This window comes from Entelurus aequoreus, linkage group LG24 (genome assembly GCF_033978785.1).
Source record: "Entelurus aequoreus isolate RoL-2023_Sb linkage group LG24, RoL_Eaeq_v1.1, whole genome shotgun sequence".
NCBI classification, from domain to species: domain Eukaryota; kingdom Metazoa; phylum Chordata; class Actinopteri; order Syngnathiformes; family Syngnathidae; genus Entelurus; species Entelurus aequoreus.
Genome location: NC_084754.1, coordinates 22,446,151 through 22,472,529, shown reverse-complemented (window position 1 = coordinate 22,472,529; position 26,379 = coordinate 22,446,151). Strand labels below are relative to the sequence as shown.

Sequence of the window (26,379 nt, the reverse complement as noted above, 5' to 3'; positions counted from 1 at the left end):
ATGATAAATGGGTTATACTTGTATAGCGCTTTTCTACCTTCAAGGTACTCAAAGCGCTTTGACAGTATTTCCACATTCACCCATTCACACACACACACATTCACACACTGATGGCGGGAGCTGCCATGCAAGGCGCTAACCAGCAGCCATCAGAGGCAAAGGGTGAAGTGTCTTGCCCAAGGACACAACGGACGTGACTAGGAAGGTAGAAGGTGGGAATTGAACCCCAGTAACCAGCAACACTCCGATTGCTGGCACAGCCACTCTATCAACTTCGCCTATTCTGCCTACCCTCCCGAGAACCTACGTCCTTTGCAGTGAGCATTTGTGTTTTGCATAATTGTGTTTTACTCAAATGTGGAACTCTAACAAAATAAATAAACCAAAAATAAATATCCAGTGCAGAGTAGGATGGTTGTCAGCAGCAAAAGACAGTAGAAGTGCTTTATTGGGATAAATATTCCATATCATATTGTAGTTGAGACAAATGACTCATAGGTAAAATGTTAACTTAATCAATAATTATTGATTAAAGCTAAAATCACTATTGCTTACAATTACAATTAAATTGTCATTATCCTTCATGACAGTTTGGACTTATGTTTATTATTTTCCTGTGATTGCTATTATTTCCATTCCAGCGCTCTTGTCTTCTTGTTTTCACTTCCTGTGTGCTTCCATTCCCTGCCACTTCACCTTTGGCCTGAGCGCTACCTCCCTTTACCCGTCTCTGATTGACAATCAGGACACACCTGTCCCTGATGCCAAGCAAAGTGTTTCTAATGCCTGACCTGTTCTCTGGACAGGGCTGGATCATCATTGTTTGTTGCTACTTCGACAAGTGTTCATCTTTTTGTGTACCTCCTAGCTGCACAAGTTCTCATTTGCACTTAGTAAACTATCATTGTACCTGCATGTTGTCTTCTGTCTCTGTATCCTTCGGTCACGCCAACAACGGCAAATGAGTTCCTGACACAAATATGTTGAAAATTGTAGTTGTGTAGAACAGCACTGCATCGTATTAGATGTTTCCAATATTTTGTTGCAATATCTAGTTATCAGGGCTGTCAAAGTTAATGGGATAATAACGCACACATTTTTTTAATGCACGATTAACGTGCATGCGTCCTTTCTGACCCTCGGCCCGTTCCATAATGTGGGACAATGTGGCTGCATTCACTGATTACTGATGAGCCACAGGCGGGAAAATAGCGAGCAGAAATGGACAAAGAAAAAATTAAATTTTTGGAAATACCAGATTCAAAGCCATGGCAAGTCGTTCTCCCAACAAGACAAGACTATTTATCGCCGTGAACCGTCTTCACTGGAGCAAATGCCTGCTTGCATTCAGAGAGGTGGGTGGAGCTTCCATTCTGTGTTTGAAATACAGTGAAAGTGCATTGATAACAAAACATGTTTTTTTTTTATTGCAAAACATCGTCTATAATGTCAAAACATGTCAAGACACCTCTTCTCAAACCAATAACACACTTCCGGCTTCAAAATAAAAGCGCTACGCTTTACATCCTGTCTAACTACAGTAACAAAATAAAAATGTCTTACATTACGATCATGCTTTGTCAAATATGTTTTGTAATGTTTCTACTTAAATAAATGCTAGTACATCAGTTAAGGAATAGGGGAGGATTGTTTTGACAAGCTGAAATGTTGTGTATATTCTTTTATAACATGTTCTGGTTGATAGTCCTCAATGATAGAATGTTTAGCTGGCTGAATATTACAATTTGTTAATAAATAGACGTGGTTAGGACATTGTCACACAGCGACATGAAGAGCATTAACTTGTACAACATGTAATGTACAGAATATCCGAAGTATTTATTCAGTTAGAAATATCACAAATTACATTAGCAAACATCTTTGACAATAAAACCATGACCGTAACAATCAACATTTTTGTGTTATTAATGTGTGAAACTGATATCTAAACATGGTGTAGCTCCTCTCCTCTGAATGCAAGTGCTCCTACAGCAGAAATAAAAACTCTGTATTCCTCCAAAATACTAAATCTGGCAAGACACCAACACACTGCAGGTCATTTATTTTATTATTGTCATTAAAAGCGTGTTTGAGTCCTTTTTGAGTTGAGCTGTTTAAATAAGCATAATGTTTAAATCATTTAATTAAAACTAATTGTCCAGACATGGTAATAAAAACTTGAAAATTATCTGTCTAGGGTACACTTATTAATGATGACAATTATATCTATCTGTGATTAATTGCTATCAATTAGATTTAGCTGTAAGCAATGTGATTAATCACGATGCAATATTCTAATCGTTTGACAGTCTTACTAGTTATGCATTAAAGGGGTAACAAACCAATGCAGTGCAGTTCTACACCAATGCAAACTTCAATGAATAGTAATGGGGTAACAGATTTGGTACTAATCAAAACTAGGCATGTGGTACATTTTGTAAAGAGTACTAATCAAAATTAGGCATCTGTTGTCTTTTGCAAGAGTCTTCATTCAAATCTTGTATCAAGTCACTTTTGATTTTTCTGGTGTTATTGATGAAGGGCAGAGTTTATTAGGCAAAAGAACCAGTTCGCTGGCTCGTAAACACACACACGCCACACGGTAGCGGCCGGCTACTTCCAATGCTCAGATCTGGCGATGTCTTCATATTGTATTCAGCTACTTGTAATGAAGAAATGGGTTTGTCTGGTTAATGAGTAGCTGTAGCAACCTTTGCGCCCCTTGGGACGTCTCAGGAAAGCTCCAAGTTGTTTTGGTTCCTGACCGGCAGCTTCTGCTCTAAGAGATACAGCTGACTTGTTAGCAGCAACTACATGATGACACGTTGGAGACACAGACAGTATGTACACACAGAATGATCTGTGTGTTTGCCATCCCAGACATGGCCATGGGCAGGACCAAGTCCTCAAGAGGTCAGTGTTATACATTTTTCCACAAAAGACTATGCTATTCTCTCTTTAATGCCAAATGTCAACACCTAAAATATCTAATCACAGCTAATACAGGATTTACTCTCAGTTTTCGAAAGAAAGATATCAAGTCGTCCTTGCTTTGGGAATCCCAAGTGAGCATGTTGCGATATTGTTAACCTTGTTGTATCAGATTGCACAGGTCACCACAGTTGTTTGGAGTCAAGATACATATCACTTCAAAGACACAGTGTGCTCTGTGCAAGCCAGCAGTTAATCATTCATGGACTTACTGTACGCTTACACACAATACTGTTGAGCTGGTTCTCTAGGTAAGAGGCCAAAATAATTGTGTTGCATTAGCGATATCTAGTACATTATGGACACTGTGCAATATCAGCCTCTTTAAAAGCATGTTTTCTAATACTATTTCTTCATTGGAGCTCATTAAATTGTGTGGGTGTATCTAATATAATGACAGCTACAATATGTTGATTGACATGACACTGTTTGTTTTGTGGATGTGTGCTTTTGGTGCTTAATGCTTTACATTTTAAGTATGAAGAGCTTAACTCACTTAAGATATTAATAATGCAGAATAAATAAAATACAATTAAGGTTTTTGTTCAAATACATTTTGAAAAGTATTTTGTGCTGTCAGAAGTTTCACTGTTTTGTATCCTAATAACTGTTGTTTTGCACCACAGTACAGCATGTCCCCTATTGTTAAGGATAAATACTTTGGATCCTGCACCAGACCCTCAGAATAGACAGCTATTATATAAGGCCCCTTCTACACTAAGGTTATCCAGGGTAAATCCCACCTAACCTTATCCTTGTCCACACACACACTATGGTTGTTTAAGACCCCCTAACCCCCTCCGTCCGCCGGCGCAACGCGACCTAGTACGCATGCGCGGAAAATGCGCACGCCATAGTCACCCCCAGTGTTACTTTGTGTGCAAGTTCTTAAATGTAACGTATCTGCACAATATCCAGTGTTGTGGTATTTCAATTAACTGGAATCCAGTGTGCTGTGGGGTCAATCACACCTGAACCATCATAAATTAACCAAATCTTTAATGGCCATGTGAAAGTAAACAATGTGATAAAGAACATTTTACATCAATCTAGAGATCGAGATATCTGGTCAAGACATTCCTCACTCTCTTGCCTTCACCTTGATTGTCCATTCGTGTTTGGTGACTTTATATACTCTGGACCGAGACGTTGAGTCCGTGACATACATGGCGGACAATAACTGATACAGTCTGCTTTGCCAGTTCAAAAGCATTCCCCGTTTTTCGTAGTCTTCCCTCGACGGCCAGGTAATACAAAGCACACGCTACCTCCAGGCACTAGTTCACCTAGCGCTAGTTCACCTCCAGGCAGCTACAACCCTAAACTAACACCCTCCCCGGATTGCTAATAATCAAATGTAAACAATCAAATGCAGATACTTTTTCTTTTTCTTATGCCTTCTGATCTCTCTCTCTCTCTCTCTCTCTCTCTCTCTCTCTCTCTCTCTCTCTCTCTCTCTCTCTCTCTATGTCCACTACTTGATGTCCATATCCTTCCCCCCCCCTCCACACCCCTGATTGTAAATAATGTAAATAATTCAATGTGATTATCTTATGTGATGACTGTATTATGATGATAGTATATATGATAGTATATATCTGTATCATGAATCAATTTAAGTGGACCCCGACTTAAACAAGTTGAAAAACTTATTCGGGTGTTACCATTTAGTGGTCAATTGTACGGAATATGTACTTCACTGTGCAACCTACTAATAAAAGTCTCAATCAATCAATCAATCAAACCTTTTTTTTATCACATCCACGGAAGCCCGCATTCTCATTGTCTCTCCTTCGACAAATGGACAAAGTTTTTCGGTAAGTAGAATCACAGCTGACCTGGACATTCGAAAGTTCTCTTGCCGTCTGAGATGTGTTGTATCCAAAATAGCTGCAATCGCGCGTTTTCTTCTTTTGAGGTATTCATGTGTGATTTTTACAAGCGTCTGTACAGAAAGAAGGAGAAACACGGGCATGTCTGGATGACTCGCCTCCATATTTCCAGTGGTTAGCTCCGAGTTACGAAGCCGCTTTATTATGAAACTGGCTGTGGAGTGTGGCAGCGTAATTGTCAGCTGCCACGGCTTGAAATATGAAATACTCCACAAAGTCAGGTATATTGCAGTAGCATTAGTACTAGCATACCACTTGTGGTAGCCATTTTTGTCTTATTTATATTTCTGTAGTCCTGCATATATTGTTAAGTTAAATTTATTATTTGTTGCTTGCTACTGCGCTACTGCACTTTGGTGTTGGTCATTGTGGTTGTGTTTAATGAATACTTAGGCCTACTGTGCTACTGTACTTAAAATGTTCTCACTATGGTTGTGGTAGCCACTTTTTGTTTTTTGTATTTCTCTAGTAGTGCATGTTTTATTAAGTTAAATTATTTGTTTTTGAATTGCCATGAAAATGTTGTGATATATTGTTAAGTTGTTATTGTTAAGTTAATTTATTGAATTAGAAAGCGTCATTTACATTGTGTGTCATTTACATTGTGTGTCATTTACAGCACCTGTGACTAAAGCATATAGGGGTGCACAGGTGCAACTGATTGGACAAATGTCGGGTTGAGATACTGGTGGTGAAAACAGTTTTTGACCACTTCTTATGCAACACTTGAGCCTTTGTTTTGTTTATAACTTTGTATGTAGTTAAAGTTGTTTTTGTTAACCTTGGATGGACTGTTGGAAAGAAAACCTTTTTTGCAAATAAAGCTATTTTTTGAGAAACTTAAGTTGTAGTCGGAAGTACGTATGAAAGTGCACCACCTGTCCTGGCTCAGCCCACGGCCTTTGGTTGAGAACCTGGGTAAGCTTGGAAAGGCCGATACACCACTAATGGCCTATTGTGAGTACTCGCTTGAAAATAAAGTTGGATGCATACAGTTACCCACAGAGTCTATTAGCCCATACTCTCATTGATTAAATAATGTAGAGTTGGTCTGAATGCAGCTGAGATAGGCTCCAGCACCCCCCGCGACTCCGAAAGGGACAAACGGTAGTAAATGGATAGATGGATGGATGGTCCAAAGACCAACGTATAATGCACCTAAACATATCTACAGTATATGTTGTTTCTTCTCTTTTTCTTTCAGATATTCTGGCTGATCAGAGCAGTTCTCTGCTGCAGGACCCTGACATGTTGCCTTTCACCAGCTACCCGGGCATGCAGTACTCAAACATGGAGCCGACTGTGTCCACGACGCCATACTACTGCAGTCAGAACTACTATCCTCAGTACGGTGGGGAAGAATGGTACTCTCACACTGGCCTATATGAACTAAGGAAAACCACACCGGAGGACAGCTATGACGGTGACAGGGAGGAGGTGTCCGCCGTCGTGCCTGCTGTGTGCAAGAGGACCCGGCACATGACCCAGGCTGGACGCATCAAAGGGGAGGAGCTATGTGTCGTGTGCGGAGACAAGGCGTCTGGCTACCACTATAATGCTCTCACTTGTGAGGGATGTAAAGGTAAGAGAAGATCACAGGCATTGAGGAAAATAATTAGCCTCAATGGTGCTCATTATTTCGTGTTTGGTTGATTGAAGTCGTTTACACCTGCACAACCAAATAAGATCTGATATAAGAGCTTGTAGTTATATAGAGAAATATGATTTTTTCTGATTACAGTGCCCTTTCCCCTTTACCTATTCTAAAATACACTGCCAATGTACTATTAATTTTCTATACCGCTTATTAGCCAGAACCTGGAACAGAGGCAGACTTCATATTACAATATCCACACTCACATTCACAGTGGGAAGGGAAACCTGCGACTTTAAATCAAACAGGGCATTAGAACTCATAAGCTATTCAGTCAGGCCCGTTTGCATGCTTTGATGAATAAAAATGGACATTAAAACTGTCACAAGTGTAATATTTAATTGAGATATTTATTTGTTAGAAAGTGAAAATGAAAGCTATATATTGGTATAGTCCTCAGTATGAACACTGCAAAGTGCATATTACAGCATTGATCATTGACAGTCGCAGATAAATCAAGTATTTCACCCTCTTATGAACCTACCACAGTATCAAAAACACCTCCTACTATGAAACAATGCTTTTTAACCATTGCGTATTATTTTGACATATTATTCAAACAGCTACCGCGTTACATAAATAGCAAAATAAATCTTCATTCCTGTCATACACTGTTAGATTCAGCTACAGTATTGGCTCTTATCTGGGACGATCTGTCACATTCACGTCGGGTTGTGTTTCCTTGGTTGGTGGTTATTTCCATGGTGTGCTCCCTCCCTCACCCCCATCGCTTTTTGTTAATTCCTCCTTGGAATAAAGACTGTAAATTGCACGTTGGCCTCTTTTCCTGCATCTTGGGTTCCGCACAATACGAGATCGTAACAGTCGGAACCGACCAGAAAGATGGAACCCGCAGAGAAAGACCCCATCAAGATGGCTCTATGCTGTCAAGCCCAACGACTGGCTGAGCAGGAGGAGCAGCTAAAGAACATGGGCATGGGTATACAAGGTCCTGCCGAGTGGCAGGATGCCATTATGGAATTGATTGATTGATTGATTGAGACTTTTGTTAGTAGGTTGCACAGTGAAAGTACATATTCTGTACAATTGACCACTAAATGGTAACACCCGAATAAGTTTTTCAACTTGTTTAAGTCGGGGTCCACTTAAATTGATTCATGATACAGATATATACTATCATATATACTATCATCATAATAAAGTCATCACATAAGATAATCACATTGAATTATTTACATTATTTACAATCAGGGGTGTGGAGGGGGGGGGGATATGGACATCAAGTAGAGGACAGAGAGAGAGAGAGAGAGAGAGAGAGAGAGAGAGAGAGAGAGAGAGAGAGAGAGAGAGAGAGAGAGAGAGAGAGAGAGAGAGAGAGAGAGAGAGAGAGATCAGAAGGCATAAGAAAAAGAAAAAGTATCTGCATTTGATTGTTTACATTTGATTATTAGCAATCCGGGGAGGGTGTTAGTTTAGGGTTGTAGCTGCCTGGAGGTGAACTTTTATTGCGGTTTTGAAGGAGGATAGAGATGCCCTTTCTTTTATACCTGTTGGGAGCGCATTCCACATTGATTTGGCATAGAAAGAGAATGAGTTAAGACCTTTGTTAGTTCGGAATCTGGGTTTAACGTGGTTAGTGGAGCACCCCCTGGTGTTGTGGTTATGGCGGTCATTTACGTTAAGGAAGTAGTTTGACATGTACTTCGGTATCAGGGAGGTGTAGCGGATTTTATAGACTAGGCTCAGTGCAAGTTGTTTAACTCTGTCCTCCACCTTGAGCCAGCCCAATTTAGAGAAGTGGGTAGGAGTGAGGTGGGATCTGGGGTGGAGGTCTAGAAGTAACCTGACTAGCTTGTTCTGAGATGTTTGGAGTTTAGATTTGAGGGTTTTGGAGGTGCTAGGGTACCAGGAGGTGCATGCGTAATCGAAAAAGGGTTAAACGAGAGTTCCCGCCAGAATCCTCAAGGTGCTTTTGTTGACCAGAGAGGAAATTCTGTAGAGAAATCTCGTTAGTTGGTTAACCTTTTTGATTACCTTGGTTGCCATTTTATCACAGGAAAGGTTAGCCTCTAGAATGGAACCTAGGTAGGTGACCTCATCTTTCCTGGTGATAACAATGTCACCTACTTTTATGGTGAAGTCATTGACTTTCTTAAGTTTGATGTGGGACCCAAACAGGATGGATTCTGTTTTACCCAAGTGTATGGATAGCTTGTTGTCAGCCTGACCTACCGCCTCAACACTCTGCTTGCTCGCACTCAGCCTAAACCTGGGGCTGATTCCGTCTCCAGTGTGGCCCAGACGCCGGTCTAGGCTTCAGCAGCGCCGGTCGGCTACTCCCAGCTATCCCGAACGGAGAGATTCTTGGGGGATACCGATGACGTACAGCAGTTCCTCACACAGTGCGAGATCCACTTTGAGCTGCAAGCTGCGACTTTTGCAATAGAGCGGGCCAAGGTGGCATTCTCAGTCAAGGCCATCTTGGATGTGAGAAGGAGGGGCAGGGGATTCCAGTTCCTGGTCGACTGGGAGGGGTACGGCCCTGAGGAGCCCTCGTGGGTCTCTAGGTGTCTTATCCTCGACCCACGTCTACTCTCTTAGTTCTATCCCCGTTTTCCAGAGAAGCCAGGTAAGCCACCAGGAGGCGTCCATTAAGCGTCTCTATCGTCCAACAGTCTGACGATCCACAGGTGGCACTGATTTTGGGCACACCGTCCACTATCTACATCAGGGCTATTTAAGCTGAGTAGTGGCAGCTGGGAGACGTCGGCTAATCATTCTTAGTGCTCCTGTTCATGGATGGACGTACTTCTTCGCCACTGGCTTTTTCCTGTGACTCGCCCTCTGAGGCTCCTTCCCGCGTTGGTACCGACGTCTCCCTCCTGTGTGGTTGGCCCAGCTGTGTTCCGGTGTGACCACCAGTTAATCAATCAATCATTCAATGTTTATTTATATAGCCCTAAATCACAAGTGTCTCAAAGGGCTGCACAAGCCACAATGATATCCTCGGTTCAGAGCCCACATAAGGGAAAGGAAAAACTCACAACCCAGTGGGATGTCATTGAAGAGGACCGCAGATGAGGGTGACCCCCCCCCCCCCCCCCCCCTCTCTCTCTCTCTAGGAGACTGGTGCAATGGACGTCAAGTGGGTCTAGCATAATATTGTGAACGTCCAGTCCATAGTGGATCTAACATAATAGTGAGAGTCCAGTCCATAGTGGGGCCAGCAGGAGACCATCCCGAGCGGAGACGGGTCAGCAGCGCAGAGATGTCCCCAACCGATGCACAGGCGAGCGGTCCACCTCGGGTCCCGACTCTGGACAGCCAGCACTTCATCCATGGCCACCGGACCTTTTGATAAAACATTTTCGCTAAAAGTTTCGCCTCGGTTTTCATATCCTTGGTTATCGTACTGCCAAACATTTCCCATAACTAATTGGTCTGTATCATTCCACCCATCAAGCACTAGAGATGTCCGATAATATCGGACTGTCGATATTATCGGCCAATAAATGCTTTAAAATGATTATCGGAAATTATCGGTATCGGTTTCAAAAAGAAAAATGTGTGACTTTTTAAAACGGCGCTATGTACACGGGCGTAGGGAGAAGTACAGAGCGCCAATAAACCTTAAAGGTACTTCCTTTGCGTGCCGGCCCAGTCACATAATATCCACGGCTTTTCACACGAATGCAAAGCATACTTGGTCAACAGCCATACAGGTCATACTGAGGGTAGCCGTATAAACAACTTTAACACTGTTACAAAAAAGCGCCACACTGTGAACCCACACCAAACAAGAATGACAAACACATTTCGGGAGAACATCCGCACCGTAACACAACATAAACACAACAGAACAAATACCCAGAACCCCTTGCAGCACTAACTCTTCCGGGACACTACAATATACAAACCCCCTACCCCCCTCCCCCGACCTCAGACTGCCACCCCCAACCCCGCCCACCTCAACCTCCTCATGCTCTCTCAGGGAAAGCATGTCCCAAATTCCACGCTGCTGTTTTGAGGCATGTTAAAAAAAAATAATGCACTTTGTGACTTCAATAATAAATATGGCAGTGCCATGTTGGCATTTTTTTCCATAACTTGAGTTGATTTATTTTGGAAAACCTTGTTACATTGTTTAATGCATCCAGTGGGGCATCACAACAAAATTAGGCATAATAATGTGTTAATTCCATGACTGTATACAGTATATCGGTATCGGTTGATATCGGAATCGGTAATTAAGAGTTGGACAATATCGGAATATCGGATATCGGCAAAAAAGCCATTATCGGACATCTCTATCAAGCACCCAAACAAAGAATCTATACTCTATACTTTTTATTGAGCACAGCTGCAAAATAAGCCACCATAGGGCCAATGAGAGTTGCAAGTGTGATCACTTTGATAAAAAAGGTAAGAAACACTATTAAACTTAAGAAGAACTTGCAAAGTACAAATGTGGCGTCCGTGTGGCTATGCCCTCCCCTCCTTTCTCTCCTCTCAGGCGTTCAGCACTGTCTTTGCCAACAAGTCTTTAAGATAGTAAGAAATATATTTTTTGTTAATTTATCCATTTAAATCCTAAAATATTCAAAAACATTTCTGCATGTAAAATTATAAATATTTTCACAAAAGGATTATTTGTGACGATCTGTCACATTCACGTCTTGTTATGTTTCCTTAGTTTGTGTTTACTGTCTGTCCTTTATTTTAGTTCCACTTCCTGCATGTCTCCCTGAGCGCTCGTTTCCCTCACCTGTCCCTGACTGGCAGCCTGGCACACCTGGTTGCAGTTGCCAATCAGGCTTTGCTATTTAAGCCGGCCTCGCCCTTCAGCCTGGGCTCGATGATTTGTTTCTTGTTTCAATGTTCCATGCTTGTGCACTTCCCAGTTGCACTATGTCCTTTTGGCATTAAGGTCATGTTTACCTGTGCTACGCCTGCCATCTATGCATCTTGCGGTTCAAGACCAACAGAACCTGACATTATTTCGATTATTACTTATGGGAAAAATTGCTTTAAGTTTTATGTGATTCGGCCTTTGTCGGACCTTTTGGAAAAAATTACTAATGAAAACTAAGCTACTATTTACCTTATTTACACAAAACAGAAATATTTGCAGCATAAATGATTGTATGTGTAAAGGTAATTGTACACTGCAATGTCAGACAATAGAAGGATCTCTGCAGCTTACCTGTCTTACCATGTGACTAAGAATAGGTTCAGGTACCTCGTCTCTGTCTGATGCTGCTGTCAAGTTGAATAGAATAGAATAGATTAGGTTTCCTCTCAACTTTCTGCGGTACAATACAAGAGTAACATGAGCTCCATTGCAATAGTGCATGTCATTGTTCCGAATGTTCTATGTCACAATGTCCAATAACTGTTTCAAAGTTATTGCTGTGCGTGTGCGTGTGTGTGTGTGTTTGTGAGTGAGTGAGTGAGTGAGTGAGTGAGTGAGTAAAGGCTATGAGGGGCCGTTAGGGACATTATTCAGAATTACCTCTTACATACACTACTGAAATGCTCTCACATAAACAACTGAAATCTTTTTCTTTTATACACACTACTGAAACACTCTTATAAACACTACTGAAATGCTCTTACATACACTACTGAAATGCTCTCATATAAACAACTGAAATGTTTTTCTCTCACACACCCTACTGAAACACTCTTATAAACACTACTGAAATGCTCTTACATACACTACTGAAACACTCTTATAAACACTACTGAAACACTCTTATATACACTACTGAAACACTCTTATAAACACTACTGAAATGCTCTTACATACACTACTGAAACACTCTTATAAACACTACGGAAACACTCTTATATACACTACTGAAACACTCTTATAAACACTACTGAAATGCTCTTATAAACACTACCGAAACACTCTTATAAACACTACTGAAACACTCTTATAAACACTACTGAAACACTCTTATAAACACTACTGAAATGCTCTTATAAACACTACTGAAACACTCTTATAAACACCACTGAAACACTCTTATAAACACTACTGAAACACTCTTATAAACACTACTGAAACACTCTTATAAACACTACTGAAATGCTCTTATAAACACTACTGAAACACTCTTATAAACACTACTGAAACACTCTTATAAACACTACTGAAACACTCTTATAAACACTACTGAAATTCTCTTATAAACACTACTGAAACACTCTTATAAACACCACTGAAACACTCTTATAAACACTACTGAAACACTCTTATAAACACTACTGAAACACTCTTATAAACACTACTGAAACACTCTTATAAACACTACGGAAACACTCTTATAAACACTACTGAAACATTCTTACATACACTACTGAAACACTCTTAGAAACACTACTGAAATGTTTTTGTCACACGCACACACACACACACACCTGGAATTATTTTTCACTAGTATGTATAAACGGATTTCACCTGTGTGTGTGTGTGTGTGTGTGTGCTTTTTACACGTGCATGTGAGGGACAACAATTTCAGTAGTATGTGTGCAAAGATTTCAGTTATGTGTATGAGCGCATCTTACCATTGTGTATACGAGCATTTTACCACTGTGTGTAAGAGCATCTTACTTGTGTGTGTGAGCGATGTTGCATTCCGGTTCCGGTATAATCCCCGCCCCTTTTCAGACAAGTTTATTTTTATTTTTTTTAAAGCCAAGTTGCGGACAAAATGTCTGCCGACAAGTAGCTTAACCGAGGCGGGAGCTCCACTTCATAATTTGAGGGCTTCAGCGGAAAATATAAGAACACTTTCAATGCAACAAGGGTCGGACTGCAGCCATGGGTCTCCCCCGCAGGACGCGGCACCTGAGCGGCCACACAGCGGTGCCTTTCTCCTCCCGACAGCCAAGCAGCCTGGAGCACTCGTTCCATTGCGAGTTTGCACCGCACACATGCAACGTTTCAGTTCATGGACATCGGGGCAAAAGGAGGAAAAGGTAATTAGACATTATTTATTTCTAAATGATTGTTGAATCACACGAAATGTAAGACAACATGGCATTGTAGTGAGCTACAATGGTAACATGTCGAAATGTGAGTCACGTCGTGTTACGTCAGTAGCTAATCATATACTAATGATAATGGATTACATTTATTTAGCGCTTTTCTATCGACTAGATAAGGGGTCCCCAAACTACGGCCCGCCAAAGTCCAACATCCGGCCTGCTGGTAAACAATTTTTTTTTTTGTATTATTATTTTCAATCTGTCTTTTTTAATTCATTTTTTGGTGTCCCCTAGCCGCTCAGGCAAATCATATTGTCTACAAATGCATTTCCCTGTATGACATATATTGTCTTAACTGTTTTCATGTGATCTGATTGTTACATTCTTATTTCAGAGTCACCACACAGCTGCATGACCATTTCAACAAAGACGGAATAAACAACCTCTGGATTCATGGAACTTCTCTGCACACAAATATATTAATTGGAATATTCAATAAATTTCACATAAACATATTAAATATCCTTTTTTTTTTTTTGCTCAAAAAAGGTTCCCTATGCCTTATTATTTATATACTTTTCAATGCTTCTTGTAGTCAGACACTAGATATTGTTTGTCTAAAATTATACACCTAGCCCCTAACCTAAATAAAATAATCATAAGACAAAAAAAGTGTGTATCACAAGTGTTTGGGACAAGTTTGGGGAGATTTTGACAAAGTGTGTGTGGTGGTGGGGGCTGAATGACATTACTAGTCAGAACATAAAATAACTTAAAAACCTCAACCGTAGAAACATAAATGTTCACAGCACAAACATATTGCAGTGTTATTTTGATATTTGCAATAATAAAGTGGGCAACTTCATACAGGTCTGTATAACAGGTTCCTTATTTATTTATTTTTTACAAAATGTTTAAACAAAATGTTAATTCACAGAATACACTGCACAAGTGAAGAAAACATTTTAACAAACCTTATAATTCCCATGTTGTCCACTGAATAAAGTGCAGAATTGAAGTGAAAATGTCTATTCCATAGTTGCCATCATTTTCAAGTGGGTTCACTTGTTGAAAAATGTTCATTGTTGTCTCATTAATGTTTACATCTATGTCTGGAATTACACACCGACAAGTATTGGAAGTATATGAATAATGAGACATAAGGAACCATTCTGAGCCAAAAAAGGTTGTTTTCAACACACTGCTTGAAAATAATATTCACAATGTTTCTATGTGAAATTTATTGAATATTCCAATTAATATATTTGTGTGCAAGAAGCATTGAAAAGTATATAAATAATAAGGCATAGGGAAACTTTTTTGAGCAAAAAAAAAAAAAAAAGGATATTTAATATGTTTATGTGAAATTTATTGAATATTCCAATTAATATATTTGTGTGCAGAGAAGTTCCATGAATCCAGAGGTTGTTTATTCCATCTTTGTTGAAATGGTCATGCAGCTGTGTGGTGACTCTGAAATAAGAATGTAACAATCAGATCACATGAAAACAGTTAAGACAATATATGTCATACAGGGAAATGCATTTGTAGACAATATGATTTGCCTGAGCGGCAATGCCATGTTGTCTTACATTTCGTGTGATTCAACAATCATTTAGAAATAAATATTGTCTAATTACCTTTTCCTCCTTTTTCCCCGATGTCCATGAACTGAAACGTTGCATGTGTGCGGTGCAAACTCGCAATGGAACAAGTGCTCCAGGCTGCTTGGCTGTCGGGAGGAGAAAGGCACCGCTGTGTGGCCGCTCAGGTGCCGCGTCCTGCGGGGGAGACCCATGGCTGCAGCCCGACCCTTGTTGCATTGAAAGTGTTCTTATATTCTCCGCTGAAGCCCTCAAATTATGAAGTGGAGCTCCCGCCTCGGTTAAGCTACTTATCGGCAGACATTTTGTCCGCAACTTGGCTTTGAAAAAAATAAAAATAAACTTGTCTGAAAAGGGGCGGGGATTATACCGGAACCGGAATGCAACATCGCTCACACAAACTAGTAAGATGCTCTTACACATAGTGGTAAAATGCTCGTATACACAATGGTAAGATGCGCTCATACACATAACTGAAATCTTTGCACACATATTACTGAAATTGTTGTCCCTCACACGCACGTGTAAAAAGCACACACACACACAGGTGAAATCCGTTTATACATACTAGTGAAAAATAATTCCAGGTGTGTGCTTGAGACAAAAACATTTCAGTAGTGTTTATAAGAGTGTTTCAGTAGTGTATGTAAGAATGTTTCAGTAGTGTTTATAAGAGTGTTTCAGTAGTGTTTATAAGAGTGTTTCAGTAGTGTTTGTAAGAGTGTTTCAGTAGTGTTTATAAGAGTGTTTCAGTAGTGTTTATAAGAGTGTTTCAGTAGTGTTTATAAGAGCATTTCAGTAGTGTATGTAAGAGCATTTCAGTAGTGTTTATAAGAGTGTTTCAGTAGTGTATATAAGAGTGTTTCAGTAGTGTTTATAAGAGTGTTTCAGTAGTGTATGTAAGAGCATTTCAGTAGTGTTTATAAGAGTGTTTCAGTAGTGTTTATAAGAGTGTTTCAGTAGTGTTTATAAGAGTGTTTCAGTAGTATATGTAAGAGCATTTCAGTAGTGTTTATAAGAGTGTTTCAGTAGGGTGTGTGAGAGAAAAAGATTTCAGTTGTTTATGTGAGAGCATTTCAGTAGTGTATGTAAGAGGTAATTCTGAATAATGTCCCTAACGGCCCCTCATAAAAGGCCGCCAGGAAAGGTGCTATTGGGATTCACATTGTTGCAGGGACATAATTAGAATAGGGGGAGTCGTTCACATGATAATGTTCCCTCGTTTGTGTACTGTATTTTTAATTGATTATCATTGTTCTTAAACACCATACACCTACAAGGTATTTGGTAAACTTATTTTAATATCTAAAAAAAGGTAACAATGACTGCAATATAGTAATCACTCCAAAAGGTTGTGCAACAAAATATTAGGTTATCATTTTTGATCAGACCAGTTTCATTAGACTATTTTCCTGTAAAAAGTTGAACCACTTGAACTATAATAAAAATACACACACACATTCACACACCCACACACACACACACACACACACACAAATAGAATACAATGATTCGCAAATTTTTTTCAACTTAAATTCAAATGAATAGACTGCAAAGAGAAGATATTTAATGGTCGAACTGAGAAACTTTCTTTTTCTTTGCAAATAATCATTAACTTAGAATTTAATGGCAGCAACACATTGCAAACATGTAGTCACAGGGGCATTTTTACCACTGTGTTACATGGCCTTTCCTTTTAACAACACTCAGTAAACGTTTGGGAACTGATGAGACCAATTTTTGAAGCTGTTCAGGTGGAATTCTTTCCCATTCTTGGTGGATGTACAGCTTAAATTGTTCAACAGTCCGGGGTCTCCATCGTGGTATTTTAGGTTTCATAATGCGCCACACATTTTCAATGGGAGACAGGTCTGGACTACAGGCAGGCCAGTCTAGTACCCGCACTCTTTTACTATGAAGCCACGCTGTTGTAACACGTGGCTTGGCATTGTCTTGCTGAAATAAGCAGGGGCGTCCATGATAACGTTGCTTGGATGGCAACATATGTTGCTCCAAAACCTGTATGCACCTTTCAGCATTAATGGTGCCTTCACAGATGTGTAAGTTACCCATGTCTTGGGCACTAATACACCCCCATACCATCACACATGCTGCCTTTTACACTTTGCACCTATATCAATCCGGATGGTTCTTTTCCTCTGTGTTCCAGAGGACACGACGTCCACAGTTTCCAAAAACAATTTGAAATGTGGACTCGTCAGACCACAGGACACTTTTCCACTTTGCATCAGTTCATCTTAGACGAAGCCAGTAGCGTTTCAGGGTGTTGTTGATAAGTGGCTTTCGCTTTGCATAGTAAAGTTTTAACTGGCATTTACAGATGTAGCGACGAACTGGAGTTACTGACATTGGTTTTCTGAAGTGTTCCTGAGCCCATGTGGTGATATCCTTTACACACTGATGTCACTTTTTGATGCCGTACCGCCCGAGGGATCCAAGGTCACGGGCATTCAATGTTACGTGCAGTGATTTCTCCAGATTCTCTGAACCTTTTGATGATATTACGGACCGTAGATGGTGAAATCCCTAAATTCCTTGCAATAGCTGGTTGAGAAATGTTGTTCTTAAACAATTTCCTCATGCATTTGTTCACAAAGTGGTGACCTGCGCCCCATCCTTGTTTGTGAATGACTGAGCATTTCCTGGGAGCTGCTTTTATACCCAATCATGGCACCCACCTGTTCCCAATGAGCCTGTCCACCTTTGGGATGTTCCAAATAAGTGTTTGATGAGCATTCCTCAACTTTCTCAGTCTTTTTTGCCACTTGTGCCAGCTTTTTTGAAACATGTTGCAGGCATCAAATTCCAAATGAGCTAATATTTGCAAAAAAAGAACAAAGTTTTCGAGTTCCAACATTAAGTATCTTGTCTTTGCAGTCTATTCAATTGAATATAGGTTGAAAAGGATTTGCAAATCATTGTATTCTGTTTTTATTTACGATTTACACAACGTGCCAACTTCACTGGTTTTGGGGTTTATAATATTAGACCTATTGTATATTCAGCAATATAATTGTATAATTTTGTAGCTGCTGGATGACTTGAGGCTGATTAAATTGATGCGTTTTGGTGTTGTCTGCTAGATTTTTTGTAATTTTTTAAATGCCGTTAGTTTTTTCTTTTTTGGAAATTTATTTTTATAATATATCTCCTATATGAGAAAAGTTCTTACTTTATCCATTTTCTTGGGTTTGTATCATTCCGGATCCGATAATGCGCTGCAATGTTGTGATGGTCCTTCCCAACAATGCGGAGGGCGCATCAATGAGCTAAAAATTGTTTTTGTCTTCTTGATAGCGATTCTTTATTGCAGAATAAGTGGCACATATTATAGATTTGTGCTGCTCGGTCAACAACATCGCATAATAACATGGATGTGCAGTAAATGAGTGTTTCCATGTCCACAGCCAGTAGTACATGCACCAGTTATCAGTTGCACATGCAGTCTTAAGAGGTTTTCCGCAACACCCCCAGTAATAGCAAGCACAATTTTTAACAGTGCGGTATTTTGATTTTACTAGATTAGGACCTAATAGTACAGGTAATGTTTTATTTTTTTGCACGTTATTAAGCACATTTTATTTAGGCCCTTAATGTAGATACTGTACACTGGTACAATAATCTTCTATATTTATCTTGTGTTCTATTTAATCATAACCTTTTATTTATTGCATTACATTTTTTGACAGTGAAAAAGTGTGTCCAAAGTTATGTCTTCTGCATGGTTTTTGGCATATTGTAAAAATACATTTGATTCATTATTAATGCAATGTATTATTAGATGTTACACTGATTTGTTTTGTCATCTATACCAAAAAGCTGCAACGATAATGTCCTGTTGAGATAACTAAGCATACTGTGTACATACATCTACTGATGCTTAGTCTGGACACATCCTCAGTGACCTCTTGGATTCACCGGGCGTTTCGGGTCTCTCAACTGGTCATACGCCCTCCTCCAAGCGACCCAACCGGGGGTGATCAAATCCCCCGGCTTGTGTCCAGACGGCTCGCTAGCTACCATGACTCCAAGGATCTCCTCTTTTGAGCCACAACCATCTCGAGGCCCTTTCCGCCGCTTCGGTGGTACTGCGGATGGCTCTCCTCTTTCTCTCTCCATCGATGCCCAAACTGCTGAAGGCTCTAACCAGGGAACGGGCTGCAAATCCTCTGCATCCAACCTCCACAGGGAAACACCTTGCTCTCCAACCAGCCTGTTGACAGTCGCTGACCAGTCCCGCATACTTGGAGAGCTTCCTCTCGAAGGCTTCTTCCAGGCGATCTTCCCACGGGACTGTCAGGTCCAGCAGCACAGCTTGTTTGGTGGACTCAGACACAAGGACAATGTCTGGTCGCAGGGTGGTGACTGCGATGTGGCTGGGGAACTTCAGCTGGTTTTCAAGGTCCACCAACAACTGCCAGTCTTTTGCAGACGTCAGGATGCCTGCTGATGTTCTACCAGCAGGAGTTGGCGTGTCCCCAGCTCTGACAAAGGCGATGGTTTTCTTGGAGGGGTGGAACTGTTTTGCCCATGCCAGTCCTGTGCTAATGGCTTCAGCGATGGTCTTCAGGACTTGGTCATGCCTCCACCTGTACCTTCCATCTCCAAGTGCCCTTGTACAGCAACTGAGGATGTGTTCCAGGGTTCCTCGCTTGGAGCACAGTGGGCATGCTGGTGTCTCTGCTATGCCCCATGTGTGCAGGTTTGAAGGGCTTGGGAGCACATCATACACTGCCTGGATGAGAAATTTGATGCGTTGCGGCTCTGCTTTCCAAAGCTCAGCCCAGGTCACTCTCCTCTCAACCGCATTGTCCCATCTTGTCCAAGCTCCCTGTTGCTTCATTCCAACAGCCTTGCAGGTTCTTGTCTCCTCCACTGCCGCTCTCACCTCATCCTGAACAAGACGTCGGCCTTCCTTCCCCTAGTGTTCAGTTGGGGAGTTGGAAAGGATCCTAGCCCAGCTCGACCCCGTGTGACTGCTCCAACCAGGCTCCTGTGTCGCAGCCTTGCATCTGCCTCTTGAACTGCTTCCTCTGCCCTCCATTTCCTGCCAGTCCTCACTTGGATCCCTGCTTTGGCCATCTTCGGATCACTTGAGTCCCTGTACTGTACCACTTCTCTGGCTCTAGTTACCTTAAATTCCTCCTCCAAGGATTTGAAAGGCAACTGCAGTTTGTTGCTGTTCCCGTAGAGTGCAATGCTACTCAGGCTCTTAGGTAGTCTCAGCCATCTCCGGAGGTGGTTGCTGACCCTCCGTTCTAGGATCTCAACTGTCGAGATGGGGAACGAGTAGATGAGGAGGGGCCACAGGATCCTGGGAAGAATGCCATGCTGGTAAATCCAGGCTTTAAACTTCCCAGGTAAGCCTGACTTGTCCACGGATTTCAGCCAGCCATTCAACTCAGCGCATGTCGACTGGATGGAGGTTGTGTCTCTCAAAGAGCAGTCAAAAACCTTGCCCAAGCTCTTGACTGGCTTCTCTGAGATAGTTGGAATGGCCGTGCCTGTTATGTTAAACCGGAACTTGTCCTCCACCTTCCCCTTCTTCAGCACCATTGATCTGGATTTGGCGGGTTTGAAACGCATCCGGGCCCACTCCATCAACTTTTCAAGTCCCTTCAGAATCCAATGGCAGCCTGGAACTGATTCTGTCATGACTGTGAGGTCATCCATGAATGCCCTGATGGGTGGTTGCCTTTGTCCGGAATTTGTGCGGGGCCCTCTGCACTCTGGCTCAGCAGACTTGGTGAGCATGTTCATGGCTAGTGAGAACAGTGTCACAGAGATAGTACACCCTGTGATAATACCAATCTCCACTATGTGCCAACTGGATGTTGTTGGTCCGGAAGAGACCCTCATCATGAAATTGCTGTAGTAATCAGCAATGCGGTCTCTACACCTGCTGGGTACATGATGTTTCATCAGAGTGAGTTGAACGAGCTTGTGCGGAATGGAGCCGAATGCGTTTGCCAGGTCAAGCCACAGTACTGATAGGTTGCCCTTGTTCTCTCGAGCCTCATGAATGAGCTGCGTCACCACACCGGTATGCTCCATACATTCTGACATTCCTGAAATGCCGCCTTTCTGGACAGATGTATCGATGTAGGGGTTCTTTGCCAGGTAGGTACACAGTCGTTTGGAAACAGCGCTGAAGAAAACCTTTGCCTCTATGCACAGCAGGGAGATGATGCGGAACTGGTCCAGCTGAGTGGAGTTTTCCTCCTTTGGGATCCATACCCCTTCCGCCACTCGCCATTGCTCAGGGATCCTCCCCCTTCTCCAGAAGACCCACAGGATTTTCCACAGACGCTGCAGGAGTTTGGGACAGTTCTTATACACTTTGTATGAAGTGCCGCTCGGTACCGGTGCAGAGCTTGCCCTCGCTCTGCAGACAACCTCCCTGACTTCCTTTAGCTGCAGCTCCGACATATCAAACTGCAATTGTGGTTCAGGGGGGTCTATGAGGTTGTTACACTCTCCCAACTCCTGCTCTCTTGCGGGGTCACTGTACGTCTGCTTCAGATGTTGATCTATGTCTTCCTGCGAGGAGGCCAGTTTGCCACTGCGCTTCTGTCCCAGCAAATCCTTCATGAACTTGAAGGGGTTAGCGATGAAAGCAGCACGTTTACGTGCCCTCTCGCGTCGCCGCCTCCGATGCCACTCTGCCCGACGGAGAATTCTGATCTTTTTACGAAGGATGCACATCAGCTGGGCCAGGCCAGTGCGTTCCTCATGTCCTGCCGCCTTGTACTGGAACTTCAGCGCTTTCATCTCCTGCCTAATGTTATGGATCCTTATAGCTCTGTGGTTCTTTGAGTATGTGGTTCCGGAGCTTCTCTTCTCCTCCTCGCCGAACCGTTCAGCTGCAATGCTGACAATGATTGTTGTCATAGCTTGCAGCTTCCCGTCGGCTTCTCCCTTCGCCGTTGCCTCCAGAATTTGGTCGACATCGTCATCGAGTTGCTTCCAGAGTGAGGTCATGCTAGCTGCAGGCCACTTGATCCGCCTCCGTTCAGACTTGATGCTCGAGGGAGCAGTTTGCAACACATGGAGGTTCTGGGCACTATGGGGTGACTCCGGGCCTGGCACCTCCTGCGTCTCACCAGGTGTAACACCTGTGCGTTGTGTTGCTGCTGCTCCCATCAGGCACTTCTTCCTCGCTTGGTGGATCTTTAAGCCATGGATGTTCTTGCAGACTTTACCGCATGTACACTGCGCGCTCATAGTCGTTTGTCCGTTGCCTAGGTCTGTTAACGTTAAGTCCGTCCGACTGGGGTGCTCATCCTCCCCCCCTCTCGGGCTCCCCTGGGGGTATTTTTCCTTTAGGTTCATCGTAGCTTGGTTGGGTTCCTCCTCACAGAGGATGCAAATTGGGGTGCCGACCCTTTCTGCCCCGGTTGCCGTCTCTCCGGGCTGTCACTGACTCTCCAGTAGTCACCACACTCTTCATGGTTGTCATCCAGTCTTTCCTGGCTGTCACTGATCGCTCAGGGTATTCGCTGTGTACATACATCTACTGATGCTTAGTCTGGACACATCCTCAGTGACCTCTTGGATTCACCGGGCGTTTCGGGTCTCTCAACTGGTCATACGCCCTCCTCCAAGCGACCCAACCGGGGGTGATCAAATCCCCCAGCTTGTGTCCAGATGGCTCGCTAGCTACCATGACTCCAAGGATCTCCTCTTTTGAGCCACAACCATCTCGAGGCCCTTTCCGCCGCTTCGGTGGTACTGCGGATGGCTCTCCTCTTTCTCTCTCCATCGAAGCCCAAACTGCTGAAGGCTCTGACCAAGGAACGGGCTGCAAATCCTCTGCATCCAACCTCCACAGTTGTCCATATATTGACCTACAGTACATTGGATTGGTTTTAAAAAAATGTATGTGCAAAATATATCAAAGTGGCCAACCCAGCATCCTTTTAATTTTTCCTTATGCGGCTTTTGCTGGAAAAGATTTAGACACCCCTGCTCAACTGCCTTATTGTAAAGTTTGTGTTGCCCAGTCTTTACTAAAAATTTACATGACATTCCCATTTTAAAAAGCAGTCATACTAAACAGTTACATTGGTGTTTATTATGTATTGTGTTTTTGCAAAATGCATGCATGCCTTTACCACACTGTCTTCTTTTGACTACCATGGGAAAGGTTTCTTCAGACGGAGCATAACAAAGAATGCGGTGTACAAGTGCAAAAATGGCGGAAACTGTGAGATGGACATGTATATGCGGAGGAAATGCCAGGAATGCCGACTAAGGAAATGCAAGGAGATGGGCATGTTGGCAGAATGTGAGTGTCAAATGTTTGGTAGCCATCAAAATGACGTATTTTAAATGTTACAAACTCTACAACTGTAACCTGATTAATTTTTGCGTTTAATGTTGGCTGCAGGCCTGCTTACAGAGATCCAATGTAAATCCAAAAGGTTGCGGAAAAACACCAAGGCCTCCCCAGGACAGTCGACCGGAGACGAGACAGAGGGGGTAGACAACAAACAAGTCACGTCTACCACCAAACTGTCAAAGGTATTTTACGTACACCAAATCCAAATCAAATGTTTGTATCAATCATTTCCTCCAATAAATCTTTTTCAGACATATTTTCAAATTTCCTTACTAAATTATTACAGTTTTCTAGGGCTGTCTTTGAATAGTTTCGATTCAAAAGAGTCTGATTCGACAATCAACCACAAAGGGAGGCAAATACCTGCTTAGGCCCCTCACGTACAGCAGTCGTGTTAGGAGGATAAATCAATTTGCGTTCATAATTTTTTGAATATTAGTAAAAGATTCTTGTGTGCAAACAAACTGTTTTTCGAGAGTAATAGTTAACTCTAACCTGCTTACATTTTCGGCTGTGACTCCAGCCTTTTTCACAGGGCAGAAGGAGAAACTTTTACCAAAATTACAAGATTTTAAACCAACGCAATCCATAAAAGATCTGGGTGAGATTTTTGACTCCAAGCTGACTTTTTTATCCCACATATCAAAAAATTACAAAAATAGGTTTTTATCATCTTAAGAACATAGCCAGAGTCTGCCCGTTTCTCTTTCAAGCCAACACGGAGGTGCTAATGCATGTTTTAGTTTCCTGTCGTTTAGAGTATTGTGAAACCCTGCTCTTTTGTCTCCCCAAAAATAATATTACAACTCTCAACTATTATTTTAAATTATTACAAAACTCAGCTTCACAGTGCTGACAGGGACCAAACGACGGGCACACATTACACCAGTTTTAAATTTGCTTCATTGGTTCCCCATCCGCTTCAGGGTTTATTTCAAAGTTATATTATTAGTTTATAAATAGCTTAATGGCCTGCTCCATATCAACCCTCCTGAGGTCCCCTTGCAACAAACTTTTATCTTTACTAAATACCGGAACAAAGACCCACACTAGTGAAGCGCCATTTAGCCACTATGACTCCTACCTCTGGAACATCTCGACGGAGAGCCTCAGGACTGCAGAAACAGTTGATATTTTTAAAAAAATAAAATAAAAAGGTTAAAGGTACACCTTTTTAATCAGGCTTTTTACTGATCATGTTAAACTCTTCTTAGGTTTTTTATTTGGATTTTTATTTTCCATTTTATTTATTGTTATTATTACTACTATTATTCACTCAATGTGATGTTTTATTTATTTGTTAGTCTATTATTTATATTTTATTTTTACATCTTTCTTAAAATATTTTTAGATGGCATAATTTTAAGTTATTCTCTAGTGTTAATGCCTCTAAGGCGGCGTTTGTTCTCAAACCTCAGTGCCATGCCATATTTTGTTATTGTCAATAGTGCTGTGTGTACACTTTTGTGCGTATGTGTTTTCTTCTCCTCTTTCTTTTTTTTTGGTGTAAAGCACTTTGTCTTGTCACTTGCCTGTGTACGAAAAGGGCTATATAAGTAAAGCTTGATTGAATGATTAATCCTAGTTACTGCCATTGTGTCCTTGGGCAAGACACTTCACCCACCTTGCTCCCTGTGCAGCCCACGCTGATAAGGTGGACGACAGATGAAAATGCTATAATTTAGCTCATTTACAGTATGAACAGCAGATTGTTTATTAATGTGCAAAATCCTAAATAAGGAAAAAACATTACAATCTCTTTGTCTCTGGAAAAGTAAAAAAAAGGATTGATCGTCGACTATAAGCAAAATCTAACAAATTAGATTTGACTATGAAAATCCTTTGTCAAAGACAGCCCTACAGTTTACAGATGTATATATTTCATTGATTTATGCATGGAATCTTTCATACTTTAGCAAACAATGGTGCGCCTAGCACGGCTTGACTGAGTTTTTGACTAAAACTGTGCGTAAACTTGGCTTGAAATAATTACAAAGGCACTTTTTTTCCCCCTATCTTCTTATCCAGGAAAAACTTACTAGAGAGCAGCAGACATTTGTGAAGGCTATTGTAGAAGCTTACGACAGGCATCAAATTCCTCAAGAAGTGACCAAAAAACTGGTACATTACATTTGTGCTTTTTTTTAAAAAAAAAACACATTGAACAACGACACGTGACAATTTAACACACATAACCCAAGGATGCTCTGTCACTGAAAATATTTTGCAAGCTGATCACGTTTTTATTCATTCCTGCTTGTTGTTGCTTTCTTATCGCTAGCTTCAAGACCAATACAGCGCTGAGGAAAACTTCCTCCTCTTAACAGAAATGGCAACAAGTCAAGTCCAAGTACTGGTGGAGTTTACAAAAAATATCCCAGGTTTTTTTTTTAACCCCTCTTCTTTTGCAAACATGCACAATGTACACATGTATAATGCTAACGTCCATGTGTACGGTGCTTCCAACAGGATTTCTGTCCCTGGATCACGAAGATCAGATTGCTCTGCTGAAGGGTTCGGCAGTGGAAGCCATGTTTCTACGCTCTGCTCAGGTTTTCTGCTGCAAGATGCCAAGTGGGCACACAGAGGTTTTGGAGGCGAGGATACGCAAGAGTGGTGGGTAACCTTAAGTAATGTTGTTGTCTTAATACATTTTTAAAATAGGGGAGTAGTCCACAAGTAGACTTGAACAACAATGATCATCTAAAATAACGCTAACAAATTGTTATCCTTGATGCAGCGTCAACCTTATGGCACATCACCTTGTTATTTGCAACTACTGGTGTCAGGTCCTCCATGTATAATTTATCAGTCTGTTCTTTGGGTTGCGGCAGAGACGTGCATGTTGTTGACCTGTTGATCTTAGGACTGGTTTAGATTACGTTGGAGCACAAACTCTTACTAGGTTCAGTTTCATTT

The 26,379-nt window shown here is 41.6% G+C and overlaps 1 protein-coding gene across 1 annotated transcript in view; it reads left to right on the top strand.

Annotated features, from left to right (window-relative positions):
• The window catches only part of nr1h4 (nuclear receptor subfamily 1, group H, member 4), a 52,112-nt gene that overhangs the window by 10,485 nt on the left and 15,248 nt on the right, over nucleotides 1-26,379 (top strand). The window contains exons 3-8 of the mRNA XM_062035511.1: nucleotides 6,088-6,465; nucleotides 23,266-23,406; nucleotides 23,509-23,642; nucleotides 25,489-25,581; nucleotides 25,742-25,841; nucleotides 25,930-26,076. Coding sequence (XP_061891495.1) covers nucleotides 6,088-6,465; nucleotides 23,266-23,406; nucleotides 23,509-23,642; nucleotides 25,489-25,581; nucleotides 25,742-25,841; nucleotides 25,930-26,076 — 993 coding nt within the window. The remainder of the gene's footprint in view (nucleotides 1-6,087; nucleotides 6,466-23,265; nucleotides 23,407-23,508; nucleotides 23,643-25,488; nucleotides 25,582-25,741; nucleotides 25,842-25,929; nucleotides 26,077-26,379) is intronic.